Below are 22,251 nucleotides of genomic sequence, written 5' to 3' on the forward strand. Positions count from 1 at the left end.
AGTTCCCTTGACCTTTAACCTCAGTCTAACTCAGAGAAAGAGCCTCTGAGCACAACACCCTGGCTTCCCGTGACTGTAAAAAGGGGGGCCCGGTAGCCACGGGAGGAGGGGTGGAAGGCTGAGGAGGAGCTCGGCTGAATTGTTGCAGCTCAGGAGGCTCTCTAAACACAGGAAGGATTTAAACAAGGTTTATCTAACAGCCAATTGATCACGGGAATATCGCATAGCCTTTTTTGGGCTTAAAATGTACCCCCCCCCCCCCCACACACACACAGACTACACCCCCTTCCCTCATGTTCCCCCTGCTTGGCCGGGTGTGCTGTTTAGTGCTACAGCGCAGGCCGATGCGTAAATTAATGTCAGAGAATGAGTGATGAGTCTCAGTAAACAGACAGAAAAAAAGAATGTGTGACTCAGTAAGAAGACAATGAAAGCTAATGTCTTTGATCACCGAACAACCCTTAAAGTACAGGCCAGGAAGTGATTAGAACCTCAGCGCAAAAACAGTCTTCCATTTGACAGAGGTGTTCATCATTCACACACGAGAATCACTTAAGAGGGCCGACAGTTTTGGGTTAGGATGTAACTGTCTGAGGTAGGTCGAGCGATAAGGATGCAACGACATGTTTACTCGTGAGTAAAATCACTTCAACGCGTCATTGTGAACTGCACTTAATATAACTTGACAAGACCACCTGAAACCATTTCATAAACCAAAACAAGAGTGGTTGACAGGGTCTTCGTGTAACAAATTGCCTTTCTGAAATGTTTCTGCAAAACCTTAACTGTGTCGGTTTTTCCAAATGACAACCAGTGTTTAGGGAAGAAAGAAATAAAAAAGGCCTGGAGGAAAACCGAACTTCACTTGGCTACTCACAACCTAACAGAGGATTGGCTACTCACAACCCAAATCAGCGTTGCCACCTTATAACCTAAAACAGTGTTCAGACAACATTTATTCCAGGGCCAAGGTAAGAATTCCACAGGCTGTGGTAAGGACATGTTAAAACCACAGTTGTTGGGGGAACGTGGAGCTTGGAAAAGTGGTTTAACCTCAAGACCTACGGTGGATAACGGCCTGAGCGGCAATCATGAGCGGAAAAGCCCCGTCTAACCTGAGACCGGGGCGGAAGACATCTATCTCACTGTTTGTTTTGGATGTTTTAACAGCCGGGGATGAGGGTCCGGAGGCTACATAAAACTGCCAGCGATACCCATTCGAAGATGCTCTCTCCAAACGCATTTGGAAAGTATGTCTTGGTCATGGGAGGAATGCCTGCCTTTGTGTATACAACGCACAGGGCTGATTAATCAGCGTGAGCGCCGGCTGGGGCTAGCGGCGAGGCCACTGGGGCTAAACTTCTGGGGACCCCTACTGGGCGGACGGGGGATTTCAACGGGCCCGAGGCCTTACCTGAACATGATGAATCCGATAGATTCCACCGCGGCCCTCCTGACGTCGTCGTTCACGTCACTCACCTGACGGGCGGAGAATCAAGCGTTAACAAGGTAAAGAACACACAGCGAGGTTGAAAGCCAGGCGTTAACAAGGTAAAGAACACACAGCGAGGTTGAAAGCCAGGCGTTAACAAGGTAAAGAACACACAGCAACCCGTGCAAAAATACCATCAGCCAAGACCACAAATATTTTCTGCGAGCCTATATCCCTCGTTCACGAAGAGCCCAAGCGAAAGTTCAATCTTTCTAACGGTAGCCAGGGCGAACCGCTGTCTGAAAGGACGCCAATTCCACCGTGGCCCCAGCCAGTAAGAACAGAGCTCATCAATCAACAAAGGCTTTCTGCACTACAAGAGAAACCCGATTACTGTGAATAATAACCCGGTACACAAACTGTCATAACAGCCCTGGAAACGGCAACACTTCACAGCCTGGCTGGCGGCAGCGTCGCCCGGTTCCCTGACGACGGGTACTTACAGCCACATGCAGCAGGCGTCGGATGGCCTTGTTGTTCCCGGAGCCGCAGTATGCCATTCCCACCGTGTACATGCCGGAACGCCGCAGGATGGGGTCCTGGATAACACAGAGAGACAGAACGCAGAGCTCAGACGACAGCCGCTATGACGCTGAAAAGAGCTGGCGGGGGTGGGGTAGTTCACGCGACAGAAGGATTCATTCCCTGGACGGGGGAAGGACACCCGCGCGCCAAGTCCGCCCGTTACCTTGTCCCGGCAGAGGCTCTCGATAAGCGTGTCGGCCTCCTCCATGCGCCCGTACATCACCATGGCGATACCCACGGCCAGGCCGCGCAGGATTTTCTCATGCTGCGTCTCCTGGGCGTATCCGACCATGTCCTCGATGGCTTGGGCCGACTTGGAGCCCAGCATGACGAGCCCCAGGGCCAGACCCGCCGCCTCGCCTGGGGGGGGATAGGAGATGGGGACGTGAGCACGGCAGCATCAAAAACAAATCCCGGACCGGCATGAGACAGGGCGCGCCTATGGACATACCTGTGACTGCGTCGTCCTGGTAGAGGTTGGACTTCAGCAGGTCGTACACATCCTGCCGGGCCGTTCCCAGGGCAGCCAGGCCCAGACCCAGACCCCCGCCGTGACGGACGATCTGTGGGAAGAGAGAGAGCGTGAAACTAACAGGACGGCGGTCACAGATCAACCGGCCTCTTGGCATTCTCTCTTTATTGCTTTCAAGCACTAAAGCACTTTCAGGTTGCATTTGGAGATGGGAAAGGTGGCGTGTCTGCGTTTTGCCACTCACATCGTTGCTGGCATTCTTGAGCTGGCTAAGCAGGTAGTCGATGATGTCACCACCGTGGTTGGCATGGATCAGCCCAAGGGCATACAGACCTCCTCCCTCCTGGTAGGCTGATCCGGGAGAGGTGTCCTTGGGCAGGTAGGTGGCCATCAGCTGCAGAGCCTCTTTTTCGTGGCCCTGAAAATATGCAGCGTTGTTGAAAAGACATGTTCAAAGTCTTACAACCAAACAGGGTTTACACTGTTCCGGAAGAAGTTTACCTTGTGAATGACACCAAGACTCGCTGTGGCTGTGAATTTGGCCCAGTTGGTGGCCCGTGCAAGCCACTCCAAGTTCTCCCTGTTAAAGTAATGAATAAAACACACAAGATATTCAAATACTGCTTGTCCCTTAATGTCCTGTCACCAACATCACAACAAAAGGCAAACGTTCCCTAGGTTGGGACCATACGTTACAGCGGTGCGCCTGTACCTGAGGAACTGGTCACTGGTGGTCCCTGTGTGCATGAAGGAATTGGCTATGACCGTGGCTGTGTGACACACCGAATTCCGTACTGCATCCTAGAACAGGCAAGCAAAGAAACAAGACTTGAGCACAGGCCCTTCGATCTCACGGCACATTTTCAGCCATTTAAGCAGATGCTTTCATCCCAGAGCAACCTAAAGGAGGTGGTTATTGGTTTCTTGCTCAAGGGCACAACAACAAATTAAACTTTTATATCTCAGGGATTCAAACCAGCAACCTCACGGTTACCGGGCACCCCACCACAACATGCATTATTTTAAATGCAACTTGTATCCAACACTCGTGAAGCCTGGCATTCGTTACCTTTGTATTCTTGAGGATCATTAGATCTGTGTTGTTGTTCCGAATGAGGAACTGCAGATGCAACTCAATGGCCATTTCTCCACTGAGAATTTTAATCATCTTTGCGTTCTGGTCCTTAGGCTCGTCCTTCTGTGCAAGCAGAGGCATGGCAGACCGGTTGATATCATCATTCAAAACGGTCAACAGCGCTCCACAACTAGAAAGGTCAAAGTGGGGCTCTTTGTACTTACAACATCTGCAGTTTTTCCTGAAGGGGAGCTGCCGGCTTTATCGTCTGTCTCCATTGCGTCGCTGAGAATGCATAAATACATAATTTTCCTGGAACTTTAGGATGAGGAACGCTCCAGATAAATGAAATAAATGTAATACTATAACTTTAAATGCCAGTAAAACAATAAACACAACCTACACAAACCGAAGTACAATTTAAACACATCGTACTGAATTTTCTCCACACAACCACGGCTGTAACACGGTCTTCTGGTCATTTATGCTAGTATTAAAGTAAAAATAAAAACGTACATATGGCTTCAACGCATTTCTCTGAATTTCCTCCCCCATGGGCACTGCCCTAACCCTTCCCCTCATAAGAATGTGGCATCCTCGTCGCCCACCTGTCCTTGTCCGGGGTGGGCACGGTGCCAATGTTAGTGGAACCGGGCACGGCGGGGATGGGAGTGCCAACCATGCGCAGGTTCTGAATGACAGAAGAGAGGAACTGCTGGCTGGCGCTCTCGTACAAGTCGAAGCAGATCTGGTAGGCCATCAGCAGGTTGTCTTCCTTCACCAGCTTCTCCAGGATGTCACTCACCGCCTGCGGGTCATCCAGGAAGATCAGGCACTGCGGAGGAGAGAAGGGAGAGCATGTGTGACGCACGTGTTGGCAAGTGTTTTCTTCCTAAACCATCTGATACAGTACTTATCGGAGTTAATTAGAAACAACACATGCGGTTGGTCTTGTAGTTTCATGAAGCATTGTTTCTGACACAGCCTCTAACATTAAAGCCAGGACTATGAATGATATTTTCTTTTTTTCCCCAAACCTAGCCCAATAACGGGTCAAACCACAGTCTCCCAATTTCCCTGGTGTTCTTCATTTGTGTGGACCACCCACCAAGTAGCCGAAAGAAAACCTAAAACACGGAACAAAGATGTTGTCTTCAACACAAACCACCAGCAAGCACTTCGGACGGGTTCTTTGGCAACGTGGTTCGTTGTCCTGGAGAACGCTGTACCATCATTTAGTGACGACAAAAGTGGAGAACGAATGGATCTCCATCTTCAGGGTATCCAAGGGACAAGAACGACTGCTTACACTGGCTTAAAAACCCTGACTCCGTTTCACCCCCCCCCCCTTCACCTAACCTTGATTTACAAAACCAGTATTTACTTATGCTCATAGTCCCCAAATTCTGTCAGTTGTTGTATGGGGCTGTTTGAACTGTCTGGCTGCTTAAACCGAAGCTGTGCAAGAGATTTGTATGCTGTCATGTTTCAGCATTGCAAATTACCCATCAATGCACTGTTTACTTTCGCTATAAGCTACTGTTTATAATAAGAGACTACCATTCGACCAGCAAACCGTAGGCAGATAAGAATAGATTTTAAAAACAGAGCCCCACTTAAAGGTTTCCTTTCTTCCTGTTACCTGGCAAACATTGATGAAGTCAGGCTTCTCCAGATTCATGTAGAGCTTTACCAGCACACGGAGGACCTCATTGCGGAACTTCTTGTTCTGCATCAGAGACATGCAGACCTTCAGGCTGTAAGCTAGGAGGCCACTAACGTCATTCTGCACAAGAAGAGAATTAAGACGAGTTAGGATTTCAACATAATATGACGATTTAGGATTTTCATGAAGCTAATCATTTTTTATTCCATCAACGAGATGTGGCATAAAACTAAACCTGATCTGTGAAACCAAGACAGATTCAGGTTCAGAAGGGGACCACAGGTGTCACTGACCGATTCGAGGATGGTCTTCTCAAAAATGTCCAGGCGTCGCGTCTCCAGGGCAATGCCGATGGCCTGCTTGTACTTGTGGTCGCCCAGGCAACGCAAGAACATCTTGTTAACAATGCCTTCCAGCCGGGGGTCGATACTCTTCTTCTCCTCGTCCTCAGGAAGCTCCGCATTTTCCACGCGCTGCTTGGTGTAGTGGTCAATGCATTTGGCTATGGGGCGGTGAAGTGCATTACAGATTAGGCAAAAACCACTGAGGAAAAATCACATGCTGTGACTTGGCATGTAAATTATCACTGCTGTTCAGTAGGTATGCATCAGCTGAATGTTGCCGAAGCATCTGTGTGTAATGTACCAAGAGGGAACCCTAAGGATCGGCATTAGGGGCCCCTGAATTCACAACGATGCATACTACGGCCCAAATTTAAGATCCAGTCGTGACGTCTCTTACCGATAATAGTCTCCACGTACTCCGAGTCGTCTGTGACATTGAAAAGGTCTCCGGCACCCAGGGCATAGTTCAGCGACTCATCAAAAGCCCCAAGGTGGTAGAACACTTTAGATGCCACCAAGGCAGCAAAGGCCCGGCTACGAAATGTCTCGTCTTCATACAGGACCTCGCTGTGAGGAGAAATCAATTTATGTCAGCAACTTTAACCTGTATGATTCTATTGTACAATTAGACTGAACACACAATCGTAATGGCTTTAATCCCTTGTTTTAAAAACGTACATTTTGTCAACCGATCCCGATATCTCAGCCCAGAAGTCATTAACGATGGAGTTCAGTTTGTGAAGTGCAAACTCCTAAAAAGCAACAGAAAATGCATTCATAAGAAAAACAGTTAAGGATAATAATTGCCAAGTCAATCTGTATATTATTGGTCACCAAACAAATTCCAAGAGAGTAACAGCATCAATAGTGGACTCAGCTATACATAACAGTTGTCACTGTAACAGGTCCAGGACCGAGGACGTGAGCACTGGGGTATGGTAATGGAACAACAAGTTCTGCAGGCTAATGTTTATAATACCTTGAGCTGGGGCTCCTCCTCGTCCAGGAGAGAAATGATTCCAGCTGAAATAAAATAATCAGTTTTAGCGTTATTGACAATACCATATATGTTTGTGATTTCCTGAACCAAATCTAATGTAACGAGGAAAAGTATAAAAACCACTGCTGTAGTCATCACTATCCTCTTGCAATAGAACCTGCTGGATGGCAAAAAGAGTGCAAAAAGTACCTCAAAGGTCATTTGCATAAGAAAATTATTATTCAGCATGACAAAAGAAAGTCTTTGAGTTAGGAAAAGAAGGGTTCAATTCTGGCTTTACTGGCAGAGGGATACAGTGAGCATCAGGCTGCGTCCATCCTTCATAAGAACAAGGTCAAGCAACAGACATTGAGGACAACAAAGCTACAGACAGGCAGAGGGCCAAAACGACTGACCGAGACGACCGTCAACTCATTCGAATGTCACTCAACAACCGTAGGATGACATCAAGTGACCTACAAAAAGAATGGCAAACAGCAGCTGGGGTGAAGTGCACGGCGAGGATGGTTTGAAACAGGCTCCTAGGGGCAGGGCTGAAGTCATGCAAACCTAGAAAAAAGCCCTTCATCAGTAAGAAGAAGTGCCAGGCTGAAGTTTACAAAACACCTTAAGGATTGGACTGTAGAGGAATGGAGTACGGTCATCTTCTCTGACGAGTCACATTTTCAGCTTTGCCTAATGGTTAGACAGAAACCTGGAGGTGCCTACAAGCCAGAGTGTCGCACCCACTGTGAAATTTGGTGGAGGATCGGTGATGATTTGGGGATGTTTCACCAAGGCTGGAATCGGGCCGATTTGTCATTGTGAAGGACACATGAATCAAGCCAGGTACAAGGTTATCCTGGAAGAACACCTACTTCCTTCTGCTCTGACAATGTTCCACAACTCTTAGAATAGTTTTCCGAGCAGGACAATGCTCCATGCCACACAGCCAGGTCAATCAAGGTGTGGATGGAGGACCACCAGATGAAGACCCTGTCATGGACAGCCCAATCTCCAGACCTGAACCCCATTGAAAACCTCTGAAATTTGATCAAGAGGAAGATGGATGGGCACAAGCCATCAATCAAAGCCGAGCTACTTGTATTTTTGTGCAGGAGTGGCATAAAAATCACCCAACAGCAATGTGTCAGAGAGCATGCCAAGACACATGGAAGCAGAGATTAAAAATCAGGGTTATTCCACCAAATATTGATTTCTGAATGCTTCCTAAGTTAAAACATTAGTATTTTGTTGTTGAAACAATGAATATGATTTTGTTTTCTTTCCATTATTTGAGGTCTGAGAACAATGCGTCTTTTTTTGGTTATATTGACCAGTTGTTCTTTTCTACAAATAAATACTCTAAATGACAATATTTTTATTCGGAATTTGGGAGTAATATTGTGAGTAGTTTATAGAATAAAACAAAACTGTTAATTTTACTCAAACACATACCTATGAATAGTAAAACCAGAGAAACAGATAATTTTGCAGTGATCTCTGAATTTGTATATAACACACAGCTCTGGGAAAAAATATTGAAATATATAACAAAAATAGAAACAACACGCAACAACATTTACATAGTTAGATATGATATCAGGCGATCAGACAACTGAAAAAAAGCCACAAGTCTGTACATGTGGGTTCCGACAATACAATATTTTTTTTTATTTCAGATATTGATACATGGGACCAATGGGACTCATTGCGTTTATATTTTGTTCAATGGAAGCTATGTAACCATATCCAACCATTTTCACCATCATATGGTGTGAGTAGTCTTGGTGACATGACTACTCACATAAAGCCCAAACAGGACTCGATGCAAACCCTTTGTCGGTTAAGAAAATAATGACGTGTAGTGTACACAAACGTGTTTGTATTGCGGGTGGCTACAACCGTTTACAGCCAGACTACCAGCAAACTATTGAAAGAGTACTCCAGCTAACAACATCACGCTGGAAATCTACTGTAGTTAGCTGGCATTATGGTACCGACTACTGTGGCTACATTAGCTAGCTAACTTCGCTGTTGCGATGCCCATAAAAACGTGATGTAATTCAGTACGTGTATTGGTCTCTAACTATATGGTTACTAATTCGTATTTTTAAACTAGTGATCTAGATAGACGGGTAAGTTTGCAAACTGGTTAATTAGTTAGTTACAGTAGCCATCAACAGTATGTGACTCAGCTAATTCAATGAATGCTAGCTTGCTAACCATCTACCCAGGTTTCCAAAGCGCTGACATTCGCTACTTACCAGCTGACGTAATCATGGTTGGTTCTTTATACCCGCTTTCTCAACTCCACGAACCCAGTTCACTGTTTCTGCGAACGACAATGAACTTATAGAAAATCAAAACCCTAAACAGACTAAAAATATCCGAGGTCCACAACACCGGGTCGCTAGTCTGTTGAATTTTTTTTGTTCAATAATGAAAGCCCCTTTCCAAAAGACCCATGGTAAGGTATACGTAGATTTTGCCTGCTTGAATTACAAATAGTTATTGTTTATTATTTAATCACATTTTGCCTCCCGAGCATGATAATTTAAAAAAAAAAATGGTGAAATGGCGGTATATGTTTATTCATAGAACATTTAAAACATAATGTCGGTAGATATAAGAGTATACCGGCTTTTATTCTGCCAGTCTCGCATGAATCAGTTATTTTACCTGTATTACACAAGTTGTTTTGCTACCACCTAGCGATGGAGGGTAAAATTTAATTAAGTTGACTTTAGCAGCCTCGCCCAGTGAATTCACACCAGTCATCACCTTGAGTAACAACGGATTGAACATCAGCATGAGTTCAAACATCTTTCAGAAGACCCCGTTTGCTCAGCCATGTGGAAGATTGCATACAAGATAAAATAGTATTTCATGTTTTCTACTTCTCCCAGCAGACAATGGTATTAAGTATGATACCATTCCATAGACTAAATTAACTAGTGGAGTGGTTCCCAGCCAAGGGGTAGTAGGACCCTCAGGGGTACTTGGCCAAGCCAAAGGGGGTACTTAAAAAACTAATGAGATCATTGGGTTAAAGGTAAAGTGCACAAGGGGGAACTATAGGAATACTCAGAGCAGTGTAACATTCAGCAGGTAGTAATCTAAAAAGGTTGAGAACCACTTTACTGGTGTATGGTGGTATTTAAACCTGCAATCAAAACACTCTTGGAGTAATAATAACTTAGACATTCATTGTTATCAAGTTTTATACATTCCCTTTTTATCAATCCATCCTCTAAAATAATTGCAATAAACAGTTTCTCTTTTAAAATAGAAGGTATTTGCTTTATTTTTTTTATATACAGATTAGAAGCAGATTCAACACTATGAACAGGTTAAAAACAAATTTAAAATGAAAAACAGAATTCACCACTGGGCATAAACATACAAAAATTACCCAGAACCCAGTGTCTGGATTAGTGCAATTGCTATTTTTATGATTATTCTTAGACTAAATTACTAAGGCACCAAAAGGTTTCACATTTCTGGATTTCTTGTAGTTTCTAACACCTATTCATTTACATTTCAAACTAATGACAGGCTTATGTTTACTAGGAACTGAATCAGCAACAAAAACAACACTGTGTAGACACCGATTATCATTACACAAACTTCTATGAGTTATGTCCTGAGTCTGCCTGATCTTCAGCCGACAATACACCAGTCTTCAGAGGGATACCTTCTTCTGCGCTTCCTGTGTCACCTGAAAAACAGCATCTTTCAACTGTTATGTACACTGTTCACTGTCAAGGATGCATGGAAATTGGAATAGGAATGAGGCAACCTTTGTTATACCCTTTTGCCTGTTTGTTGACGTGTTGTTGGCCTGGCCACTGTTTCTTCTTCTAGGCCAAAGCAAACATTGGAATTGCCGGAAAAAGCTGTTCCTCCCAAAACTATCTGCAAAGCCAATAATGAGCATTAACATTTGGCAGCAACTCTATGGGACAGTTTGTTAAATAATGAATGCTGCTTTTGTTATGAAGTCCAATAGCCTGGGAAGACATTGAACGCATAACAAATGGCCCCAGTCTTGTGAATGTCATGAACTGACCTACATCACGGGGGCCAACATTAGTTATGGCATCATTAAAACTACAGAAGTAGCACATAGAATAACTGGTCATGGGTTACAAACTAGCCACAACAAAATTAAAAGTAGTATTTTGACCTGAGGATTTAGACGAATGAATGGCTTTGCAGGCATACTTCTTGATGGCCAGCATCTTATCCTCCGATTTGGGAATGAAATGCCCAACCCAGATGGCTTCTGGGGGATGTTCACGAAACACTGAACGGAGCAAACGCTCTAGAAGTCCCACAGATTCACGCGTCTCGTTGCTCTCACCTTTTGAACGCACTAACCCGAGTAGAGCTGGGCGGACACTAGCACGTTTAGTACGTGCCCTAACGTCCTTCAGAATTTCTTTTAGGCAAATTGCGTTCCCACTGCCACTGAAACACTCATGTCTGAATATGAATATTATGACAGGCGAGTCGATTATCCTCTTTCGTCCACAACTGTTCATGATTGAGGTTTTAGTCATTGTAACTTCTCCATTGAGCCTTGGAGGTCCTTGATCCTCCCCCACAGGCTTGGCACTCAATTTTAAATCCTTTGGCCTGGTTGACACAAGTGTTTCGTTCCCTTGGGCTTGAGGCAAATTAATGCAGTCGATGACTGTCTCTCGTGTACTATTCTTGTCACTTGCAGTATCCTCTTGACCATTTGTAGAAGAATAAACCCGTCCATTATTGTTGGCAGGGCTTTTGTGGAGGTTTTCAGTGCAGCCGCTATGAAACATGTCCTGAATTAACTCCTGCAATACCCCACTGCTTTCGTCCACCTGGTCTGATTTGAACGCATCACTTACCAAGAATATCTTCTCTTTACCTCCAATTTGACTGAGTATATGCTGAAATTCGATGTCTTCGGGGTGCTGCGGTGTATCATTAGTGTCGGTCAGGCAAGCCATAGTAAATTGCCCGTTACACGGATACAGTATTTAGCTACAAGATAAATCGCACTTGTCCGTCCAAAGATTTCGAAAACAGCAACTGATACGTTATGTTTACATGGACTATTGAACGTGACAGCTCCATCCACCTAGTTCCATGTAACGTGGACATGAAAAAATGTCCAAAGCGCTGAGGGAAAGAACACTGGGAAAAGGGTGGGATTAGACAACCTACGCGTATTGCTATTGGTCAGTCAGTCGAGCCAATAACGACACATACTTTGCTCGATTATTTAATACTATATATTTAATACATGTAATATTGCAATTAACAAACTAACTTGAGTGAATTCACTACGGAGATTTTGAATATAAAAAGGACAACAAAGTAGTTGTTATAACCTATAATATCAGTCATTCCACTGAATTTACTTTCTTTGAAATGATTCATGGCCAAATGTGGATAAAGTGCCGAAACAAGGAGTCAATTTATGGCTAGTTCTATGCTTGGCCTAATTACTGTACTGAGTTGAATACTATAGGCAGTTTACGGTTGAGCTGGAAAAACAGAGTTTCCATTTAGTCGTAGAATTTAAAATGCTTTTATGCCGGGAGGGAGGGAAACGCCAACAAAATGTATGATTAAATGCAATAATATTCTTAAATTACTATAATGGAATGTAATGTTATATGGATGGACAACATGAGCAGACATACAGTAGCTGTTGACCGCAGCAGCTTGTGGGAAAGTGTCAAACAAAAAAAATTGTGATTATAATGCTGATAGCTAAACAACCCAATTGTGGACTAATACAAACATGAAAAAAGCATGAAAGGCGCAGTGATATTCCTCAAGTAACAGCTACATTGTACAAGAACTTCTGAACTACTGAAGAAATCAGAATAACCTCTTTGAATGTAACAACCGCTAACTGCCGCCAACAACCGTAAAAAATATGAATTGGTAGTTGCAGTCCAAAGCCATCAAGAGGTATACAACACCTGGCCCTCTGGCCTTGGCCAGAAGTGTGTAACGATGTGTAAATCATGTAACCCCTATATTCAATAGAAAATAGTACAAAGACAACATATCAACACGTGTCAAAAATGCTGGGACAGAGGCAACAAAAGACTGGAAAAGTTGTGTAATACAAAAAAGAACCCGGTGGAACATCTCACAACTAATTAGGTCAAATGGCAACAAGTCAGTAACACCATTGGATATAAAAAGAGTACCCCAAAGAAGATGAGTCTTTCAGGAGATGGGGAGGGGATCACCACACTGCAAAAGACTGCGCAGGCAAATAGTGCAACCATTTCTCAACGTTTCTCCATTGCAAAGAGATTGGTTATCTCATAATCTACACTACATAATATCATAAAAAAATTCTGAGAATTCAGAGAATTCTCTGGACACAAGCGACAATGTTTAAAACCAATAACGGAAGGCTGTAATCTTCAGGCCCTCAGGCCATTGATTGTTCACTCCCAGTGGCTAGTGAGGTCTAAAGACAATGTCTTGTTCAGTGTATGTTTCAGTGTAATGAGCGTATACTTTTTTTTTTACTTTGACATAATGGTCATTTCTTTGTTGATTTTTGTTGATTTGTGATCAAATCTAATTAAATCTGTTGTGATTTAATGTTGTGACACCACAAAATGCGTAAAAGTCCAAGGGGGGTGAAAACTTTGGAAGGCCACTGTAACTGTATTGATAATATTAGTCTAGTAATTTATTTGCAAGAGGGTCTAGGACTCTTTCCAAAGCAAACAGAAAGCGCTCATTGACCTTTCGACTTGCTGTTGAATGTGAGACAGAGCATAGTTACAATACTGTTGACATTTTGCATTGTTTCGAAGTTGCGCTGACCTTGTTCTTTTTTATATGTTTATTGTTTTTTAGGAGTGTGGTAATTTGTGTAGACAGTACTAAACTCCTTGTAAAAAGCAATAACAAGTTAATCGGGGACAAGTAGTCGTCTTGGACCAAGAAGAAAAATATATATATTTCCAAAAAGTGCATTAATCTGAAAATTGATACAGGATTCATTAAACTGTTTTGGCCCTGGTGTGGAGACTTTCTTGTTAAGGTCAATCGCCATAAAGCACATTTTCTCTGACTATCACAGCATATATGAAGTAAACACTGCTTGTAATTCTTCTGTTTGACTGAATCCTTTTGATCTACTATTTCTTCAGAAATGAAAGTAAAAAACGTGCCATGTTCAGTTTTCAGTCACGTGATTTTAAGGTTTTACTCTTAGCCTATAAATCAATACATGGACTTGCTCCTACTTACCTTGCTGAAATGATCCAGCCATATATACCTACACGTAACCTTAGATCGCAAGACGCAGGCCTTTTAATTGTACCTAGAATTTCTAAACAAACAATTGGCGGCAGGGCCTTTTCTCATAGAGCTCCACTCCTGTGGAATGATCTGCCAATTAAGGTTAGAAATGCAAACTCAGTGCAAACTTTCAAGTGTCTACTAAAAACTCATCTCTACAGCACGGTTTATAATTAGGTGTAGCCTGGCCCGGGGGCGTGAAGGTGACCAGTAGGCTTGATACTGTCCACCCTTGCTGTCTTGCCAGGTGGGCTCTCGTCGCCACTGGGATGCCCTCCCTCCAATGCCCTTCGGGGGAAGAGTCAATGGCTTGTTGTTGACTCTCTATTGCGCACTTGTGCAGTTGGGCTGTACGCTACTAGCAATACTCGGCCCTCATTCAGGGGGGTTGCGGTTGGTGGGTGTCCCTTTGGTTGATGCCTGGCAATGTGGTTGGATTGATTTCCTGCCTGTTGGGCCCTGTCCGGGGCCTCCCCCGGGTAGGGCCACAGTGTCACCGGACCCCCCCGTCTCAGTTTCCAAGGTGTTACGCTGCTATATTATTGTGCTGGGGGACATGAGGGATGTACTACTAACTTTTCTCAGTTTCCTCCAATTTTAAATTTTAGAAGGAGATGAGGTCCTGGTCCACACCTGCGGATTACCTGGTTTGGGGGGACCGTTGCTGTTCCTGTCCTTGTCCACCTGGTCATACTTCTGACCTAGTCTAAAATCAAATATACTCTGGATTTAGCCAAGAGAAATTTATTTATTATTCCAATTGGACTCTTAATATCTCACCCGGCACAGCCAGAAGAGGACTGGTCACCCCTCTGAGCCTGGGTCCTCTCTAGGTTTCTTCCTAAAATTCGACCTTCTTAGGGAGTTTTTCCTAGCCACTGAAATTCAACACTACTGTTGTTTGCTCCTTGGGGTTTAAGGCCGGGTGTCTCTGTAAAGCACTTTGTGACAACTGCTGTTGTAAAAAGCGCTTTATAAATACATTTTGATTGATTGATTGACGTGGTTGTTCTGACAGCATAGAGGGCAAAACATTATGGAAACATGGAGGCTAACAATGGGAATTCTATGGAGCTACTGCAGTAGCGTCATGCTGGCAACATTAGAGATTCCGTAGCAACAATATGACTTCCGGTTTTCGGATTTTGCCTTCAAAATAGAGTCCGCGGTAAAACGAGATTTTAATAATATTTAATGTATCGATTTTGACACTTTGCTTAGTGTATATTGTTAAAATGGATTGTAGGGAATTTTCAGGAGAGTGGATAAAATAATTATATGCAAAGAAATCAAGGGGCACTGTGTATTTGCAATTGTTGCTGGCATTTTACTCCACCCATCCCATTGGCCACAATGCAACTCAATGGATATTAAATACATATTGCCCTGTACAGAAAAAAACTATTCTATATGCCGCAGTTGCAAATACACAGTGCCCCTTGATTTCTTTGCATATAATCACTGTATAGACTCTCCTGAACATTTCCTACAATACATTCACTGCAGCGCATAGAATAGTTTTTTCTGTATGAGTCAATATGTAATTAATATCCATTGAGTTGCATGGGGGCAATGGGATGGGTGGAGTAAAATGCCAGCAACAATTGCAAATACACAGTGCCCCTTGATTTCTTTGCATATAATCACTGTATAGACTCTCCTGAACATTTCCTACAATACATTCACTGGAGCGTATAGAATAGTTATTTTTTGTATAGGGCAATATGTATTTCATATCCATTGAGTTACTTTGTGAAAAAAGAGGGTGTGGAAAATATTGTGTTGCTAGATGTAGCACTCCATTTCCCATGATTAAACAGGTTTGTCTTATTCTACACATTCTCCAGAACATTTCCTACATTGCTTTCTCTGTGGAATATTCAATAGTTTATGAGCTATGAGGCAATACGTATTCCATATTCAGTCATTGGCATTGTCTGTAGTTTGCCCTTGGAACGTGTTTTAATACTCTTAAATATGATCATATAAGTAATATGTTGGTCTCTTTTATTTGGAAAATTTCCAGATTTTCGAGACCCGGAAGTGTTTCTTTAATGTTGTTCACAAGACGCTGATAAGGTCAGTGTAGCGTAGTGCAGCCAGTATAACATAATCTTGTGACAATTATACCAGTAATAATATAAACGTTTTCCCAATGTCAAGTTACCATCCCTACTGTTTAAATTAACCACCATTTACAGCCTGGGTTGCTGTGGAAAGGTTGGATTGGTGCGATTTTTTCATGTATTAACTTTGTTATTAATTTAGCTAACGCTGTATGTTTAACAAGGGAGATTTGGCTAACTTCACTAACGTTAGCTAGGCCATTGGAGTTAGTTGCAGCGGTGCAGACGAAAACAGATCATTCATTATAATGATTACGTGTAGATATGATTGCAAATACAATATGCGGTTTGCGCACCCAAGGCAACTGCAACTATCTGGCATTTTGTGAAAGTTGGGTTGTTGTCGATGGAGGGCAATGGAAGGAGAGTTTGTTTTGCCCGCCTAGTGGGCGTTCCCATATGCCATGACGATACGTTAAAACTATCAATAGTTGCAATAAACTACGTGTTAATCTACAGGTGCTGGTCATAAAATTTGAATATCATCAAAAATGTGATTTATTTCAGTAATTCCATTCAAAAAGTGAAACTTGTATATTACATTCATTCATTACACACAGACTGATAAATTTCAAATGGTTATTTCTTTTAATTGTGATGATTACAACTGACAACTAGTGAAAATCCCAAATTCAGTATCTCTGAAAATTAGATTATTACTTAAGACCAATACAAAAAAAGGATTTTTAGAAATGTTGGCCAACTGAAAAGTATGAACATGAAAAGTATGAGCATGTACAGCACTCAATACTTATTTGGGGCTCCTTTTGCCTGAATTACTGCAGCAATGCGGCGTGGCATGGAGTCGATCAGTCTGTGGCACTGCTCAGGTGTTATGAGAGCCCAGGTTGCTCTGATAGTGGCCTTCAGCTCTTCTGCATTGTTGGTTCTGGCATATCGCATCTTCCTCTTCACAATACCCCATAGATTTTCTATAGGGTTAATGTCAGGCGAGTTTGCTGGCCAATTAAGAACAGGGATACCATGGTGCTTAAACCAGGTACTGGTAGCTTTGGCACTGTGTGCAGGTGCCAAGTCCTGTTGGAAAATGAAATCTGCATCTCCATAAAGTTGGTCAGCAGCAGGAAGCATGAAGTGCTCTAAAACTTCCTGGTAGATGGCTGCGTTGACCTTGGACCTCAGAAAACACAGTGGACCAACACCAGCAGATGACATGGCACCCCAAACCATCACTGACTGTGGAGACTTTACACTGGACTTCAAGCAACGTGGATTCTGTGCCTCTCCTCTTTTCCTCCAGACTCTGGGACCTTGATTTCCAAAGGAAATGCTAAATTTACTTTCATCAGAGAACATAACTTTGGACCACTTAGCAGCAGTCCAGTCCTTTTTGTGAATCTCCCCAACATTTTTGAATGGGTTTTGTTTCACAATCCTCTCCAGGGTGCGGTTATCCCTATTGCTTGGACACTTTTTTCTGTGAACAGCCAGCCTCTTTAGCTATGACCTTTTGTGTCTTGCCCTCCTTGTGCAAGGTGTCAATGGTTGTCTTTTGGAGAGCTGTCAAGTCAGCAGTCTTCCCCATGATTGTGTTGCCTACAGAACTAGACTGAGAGACCATTTAAAGGCATTTGCAGGTGTTTTGGGTTAATTAGCTGATTAGAATGTGGCACCAGGTGTCTTCAATATTGAACCTTTTCACAATATTCTAATTTTCTGAGATTTGGGTTTTTCATTAGTTGTCAGTTATAATCATCAAATTTAAAAGAAATGTATCAGTCTGTTTGGAATGAATGTATACATTATACAAGTTTCACTTTTTGAATGGAATTACTGAAATAAATAAACTTTTTTATGATATTAACATTTTATGACCAGCACCTATAAATAACTATAACGTGGCTCTGTTCTAAATTGCAGCCAATGTGTGTGAAACATTTCATGCAAACTTGTCTTACTTATTTGAAGGTGATAGACATTCATCAATGTGTTATGTGCCCCAGTGTGACAGCTATTTCCCAAAAGCTATCACATTGTCAGACTTCTCTGGCTTTGCGGCACATTCTGTTACCTTGTTGTTAATAGTAAACCTTCCAATCAACACCACAACATGTTTCGTCGACCGTCTGATTTAACCACAACATATTTATTGTGGCTAAACATAAGTTATTTTTATATTTAAATACATTTCATATACACATTCAAAAGGCTTCACCCCAAACGACGACAAACTCATGGTAACGGCAGTGTAATATTTTGATAATGGTGTCTGAAAAAGCTCTGTATAGAACTTTTGCTCATGCAATGTTTTCTGTCCCTTTTCACACTGGTTGACAAATGCTAGCATGTAATTTTATGACAGAATTGTGACACACCAGAAAGGTTTTGTTAACAACTTAATGAATGAATAAGTACTATATGTATATATTATTACGCTTTTAAATGAACTTCTGCGTTATACAAGAACAAGAATATACACTATAAAGTAAATTAATTGAATTTATTTTCATGTTTTTGCTTAAATTCAAAAGCATATGAGGCCCCAAAATATACATTCTTCTTTTTGATAAATGTGATCCAACAACCATCAAACATCAGTCTAATTGAACCCTTCAAGAACAATATGTACTTAATACTGATAATATTTATGGATAATAAGAGCATTACAAGAAGACAATGGTGAAGACAATACGTCTGGATAAAATTGATTAGCTGAAGATCTAAACTGCAATTAGCACTCCTTTAATCTACAAAATAACTTATTTATTTGAAGACATAAAGGTTTTATTTTTTATTCCCAATGCAAGCCATTATTATAATTTATAGAATAAAGAAGTAATGCCACTTTCCATAAAAACTTTTGTCTTTATAAAATGTATACATAAAGTGTTTTAGTTATTCAATGGAGCCCAGTATAAACAAAAAACTAAAATGTGATTTTAGAACAGGTATGTTCTCATCCATAACTTTCTGTTGCCATTAGATGGCAGTGTCTACCATTCACACAGGGCATCTTACGTTATTTTAGATACAGTAATTCACACAGAAAAGAAAAATATACACACAGAATACTTGTAAAAAATGATGGGGAAATGTATTAATTTACCAAAATATATATATATACAATACAACGTAGATTTGTATTGTACTGTATATTGGGGGGTCAAGGTCAATGGATTCCAAGGGGGGTCACACTGACCTGTCTGTTATATTGGGAGTTCATGACCCCCCTGCCCCTCCTAATTCTACACCACTGCTTGAAGGGAGCAATACACATGTTTGTTGGCATTGTCCCTAATAAACAACCAATGAGGTGCTGATGCATCAGTAATAGAGGATCCATTCTTAGGTAACTGGATGACTAGCAGGTTGGATGACTAACAGGTTGGATGACTAGCAGGTTGGATGACTAGCAGGTTGGATGACTAACAGGTTGGATGACTAGCAGGTTGGATGACTAACAGGTTGGATCACTAACAGGTTGGATGACTAACAGGTTGGATGACTAACTGGTTGGGCATTACAGCTATTCAGCAGTAGGTATGGACAAGGTTAGTAGAAACAAATAGCTAATAGTTTGTCCGTAACTCAGGTAGCATGTGAGAGAAGCTTCTCCACACACATTTTTTTTTAAGCACAGGCTAAGAAGCTCTTTAACCCATGAGTGCCTGGATGCATTTATGTTCATGTGCACCGAAATAAATTCTTATGACCTTGGACAATGACGCTGTAATTAACAAAGTTGCAGAGACCAGTGCACTGCTCAGGTGTTTATTGCTTATTTAGGCTTGGTTTGTAAGTGAGGTATCATTCTTCAAACCTGAACGGGGGGGGGGGTGGGCGTGCCTTTGCTCCCTGGAGGTCTGGGGATTTTGGAGGCGTGCCGTTGCATTCGGACCTGGAAGTGAAAGAATATGCTGCAGCCTCAGATTCTCCTCACGCTACCTGGTACTGTTCGAGCCTGCCCAGTTGGAGGCAATACCAGTATTCATAGCCTGAGATATCCAGCCATGAAAATTCACCCATGGACATGAGGATCTGATGGTTCACATTGTTAAGAGCCAGCATATACTGCGGATTCAGGAGGATGGGAGCAGAGAGAGTGCCGGATGGGCCAGTGTGAAGAAACTCTGTTTAGGTTGGGTCAAAAGGAAATTGTTTTGATCCAGTTATCAAGAGAGTTGTCTCAAATGTTTTGCAAAGAATAATAAATAAAGCCTGTCTGTAGTTTTTTATTTTAGATTTGTTTATGTTGGTTTCTCCAGAAAGGGTGTGCCTCTGATCATCAAGTCAGAGGGAGCCAGTTATCAGGAATTTGGATTTAATATTTTTTTTCATCATTGACATTTCAATAATATTTCTAGAAATTACCGGTATTCCCATTAAAACCGGAAGTAATATTGAAAAGCAGGAAAAAATACCAAGAGAAAAAAAAATCTGAAACGATTATGTCAGTGTAAACGATCTCGTGTTGTGGAGAAATAGTCACAGGAATTAGTAAAGGACATTCAGCGCTTTGGATAGCACCGCTGATCAATTATGAGCCAGACCTGCCCCCACTTTTGTCATGAAACAATATTGCAAATGTCTTTTTCCTCTAGAGCTTTTCTGGACCTAGCCTATCAAATGTTTTCTGAGCAGCAACAGCTTTGTTTTTAAATCCATGCCGGTGTGACATGTTTGTTTGGAAAGAGTAGTAAGCTGGAATCAAACCCGTCCTGTGGCTCTATGTATAGGGGCTCTGGTCCAGGATGTCCCTAGTAATTAAAGAGTAAATATGGTTGGCTGCATGGGAAGAATGGCCTAATGAAGGAAACAAGTTTAAATTTTTTTTTTTTTTTTTTAGCCATTTCTCTCATCTGTTTTTCTGCATTTCCTTTCACCATTTGTGATGTTTGGGAGATTCTTAAACATTCTTTAAGTGTGGATCTGTAGACTGCAGTCTTAAAACACTTGCTATGACATTGTGATGACATTGTGAATGAACCCGTTGCAGGCAGGTAAGTAAATACAGGCTACAACATCAAACGTTTATGCGATTTAGTGCTCCAGGAAGAAAGCACTGATGAGGTGACCTCTGGGAAACGCATTACTGGATTAAGTCCTTGAAGTCCAAAGAAATCCATCACAAAGCCAGAGTTGATGGACTAAAGGGTACGACGAAAGATGTCAGACGAACTGCTTTAACAGCATTGGGAGGTAGATCAGCTGGCTATACTGATCTGTTCCCGCTTTAAATGGGATCATCTTCAGTGCCCAAGTTTCTGCAAATGGACAGAAGATTATTTTCAGAGAGTGTCTAGTGCACATGTGCGAGTGCGTGTGGCTGTATAAGAGGATGTGTGTGTCTGGAAATCCTAAACCTGAGGCAATAAGGACTGTGATGTCAAATTGGTATTCACGTTGCCCTGGAAACTCCAGGGTACCTTTGACATTTCATTAGGCACCACACCTTCCTGCTTTGTGAAGGCCTCCAAAGTCTCCAACTCTTTCATTTGTGTCTTCGTAACTAAAGTGGGGAGAACATGTATTTGATACACTGCCGGTTTTGCAGGTTTTCCCACTTGCTTTCAGTTAAACAGTCCATTTAAGGATGATTGGAAACTTCCTCCGGTCACAATGCTGTTTAGGCTGCTGCTTGTATTCATCTCAGCAATGACCTGCATCTAGTCAGAAAATCTATTTAAAAATGTAAAAACCTTGAAAACGTGATTGCTGACATGTAAAAGATTTTGTAAGTTCATCAGCAGTGGCAAAAAGTCTTATGGGCAATTATTCCAAGTTTGACATTTTTGGTTCACAGATGCCAGTACGTGAGGAGAAAAGTTAAAACACACACAGAATTAAATTGGCCACCTCAGAGCCCCACACAAGAACAAAAATGTACCACACAACTACATAAAAAAAATATAACAACAATATACCAACACAATTTGTTTAATTGTTGTTGTCATTGAATTAATGTTACATTTTGTTTTATTAACTACAGTGTAGTGCTATTCAGATTGATAATGCATTTCAACTACAGCGTAGTGCTATTCAGATTGATAATGCATTTCAACTACAGCGTAGTGCTATTCAGATTGATAATGCATTTCAACTACAGTGTAGTGCTATTCAGATTGATAATGCATTTCAACTATAGTGTAGTGCTATTCAGATTGATAATGCATTTCAACTATAATGTAGTGCTATTCAGATTGATAAAGCATTTAAATTATACAGCTCCGGAAAAAATTAAGAGACCACTGTACCTTTTTCTTTCCTAGCCAAAAACGTTGATAA

The 22,251-nt window shown here is 42.0% G+C and overlaps 2 protein-coding genes across 2 annotated transcripts in view; both read right to left on the bottom strand.

Moving 5' to 3' along the window:
• The window catches only part of psmd1 (proteasome 26S subunit, non-ATPase 1), a 42,645-nt gene extending 33,643 nt beyond the window's left edge, over window positions 1–9,002 (bottom strand). The window contains exons 1-16 of the mRNA XM_010895958.3: window positions 8,821–9,002; window positions 6,554–6,597; window positions 6,253–6,326; window positions 5,972–6,141; window positions 5,524–5,732; window positions 5,207–5,350; window positions 4,173–4,399; window positions 3,789–3,849; window positions 3,559–3,687; window positions 3,202–3,290; window positions 2,991–3,069; window positions 2,734–2,907; window positions 2,469–2,580; window positions 2,181–2,377; window positions 1,936–2,031; window positions 1,415–1,479 (exon numbers count right to left, since the gene is read on the bottom strand). Coding sequence (XP_010894260.1) covers window positions 1,415–1,479; window positions 1,936–2,031; window positions 2,181–2,377; window positions 2,469–2,580; window positions 2,734–2,907; window positions 2,991–3,069; window positions 3,202–3,290; window positions 3,559–3,687; window positions 3,789–3,849; window positions 4,173–4,399; window positions 5,207–5,350; window positions 5,524–5,732; window positions 5,972–6,141; window positions 6,253–6,326; window positions 6,554–6,597; window positions 8,821–8,836 — 1,886 coding nt within the window. The 5' untranslated portion in view covers window positions 8,837–9,002. The remainder of the gene's footprint in view (window positions 1–1,414; window positions 1,480–1,935; window positions 2,032–2,180; window positions 2,378–2,468; window positions 2,581–2,733; window positions 2,908–2,990; window positions 3,070–3,201; window positions 3,291–3,558; window positions 3,688–3,788; window positions 3,850–4,172; window positions 4,400–5,206; window positions 5,351–5,523; window positions 5,733–5,971; window positions 6,142–6,252; window positions 6,327–6,553; window positions 6,598–8,820) is intronic.
• Window positions 9,003–9,838: 836 nt separating this feature from the next.
• LOC105025345 (uncharacterized protein C2orf72) lies at window positions 9,839–11,739 on the bottom strand. The gene is made up of 3 exons (XM_013134950.3): window positions 10,743–11,739; window positions 10,367–10,471; window positions 9,839–10,274 (listed from the first exon to the last, which is right to left on the bottom strand). The coding sequence occupies exons 1-3, from the start codon at window positions 11,545–11,547 to the stop codon at window positions 10,186–10,188; spliced, it is 999 nt and encodes a 332-aa protein (XP_012990404.1). The 5' UTR covers window positions 11,548–11,739; the 3' UTR covers window positions 9,839–10,185.
• Between the last annotated feature and the right edge of the window lie 10,512 nt (window positions 11,740–22,251).

This window comes from Esox lucius, chromosome 8, assembly GCF_011004845.1.
Source record: "Esox lucius isolate fEsoLuc1 chromosome 8, fEsoLuc1.pri, whole genome shotgun sequence".
Classification (NCBI taxonomy): domain Eukaryota; kingdom Metazoa; phylum Chordata; class Actinopteri; order Esociformes; family Esocidae; genus Esox; species Esox lucius.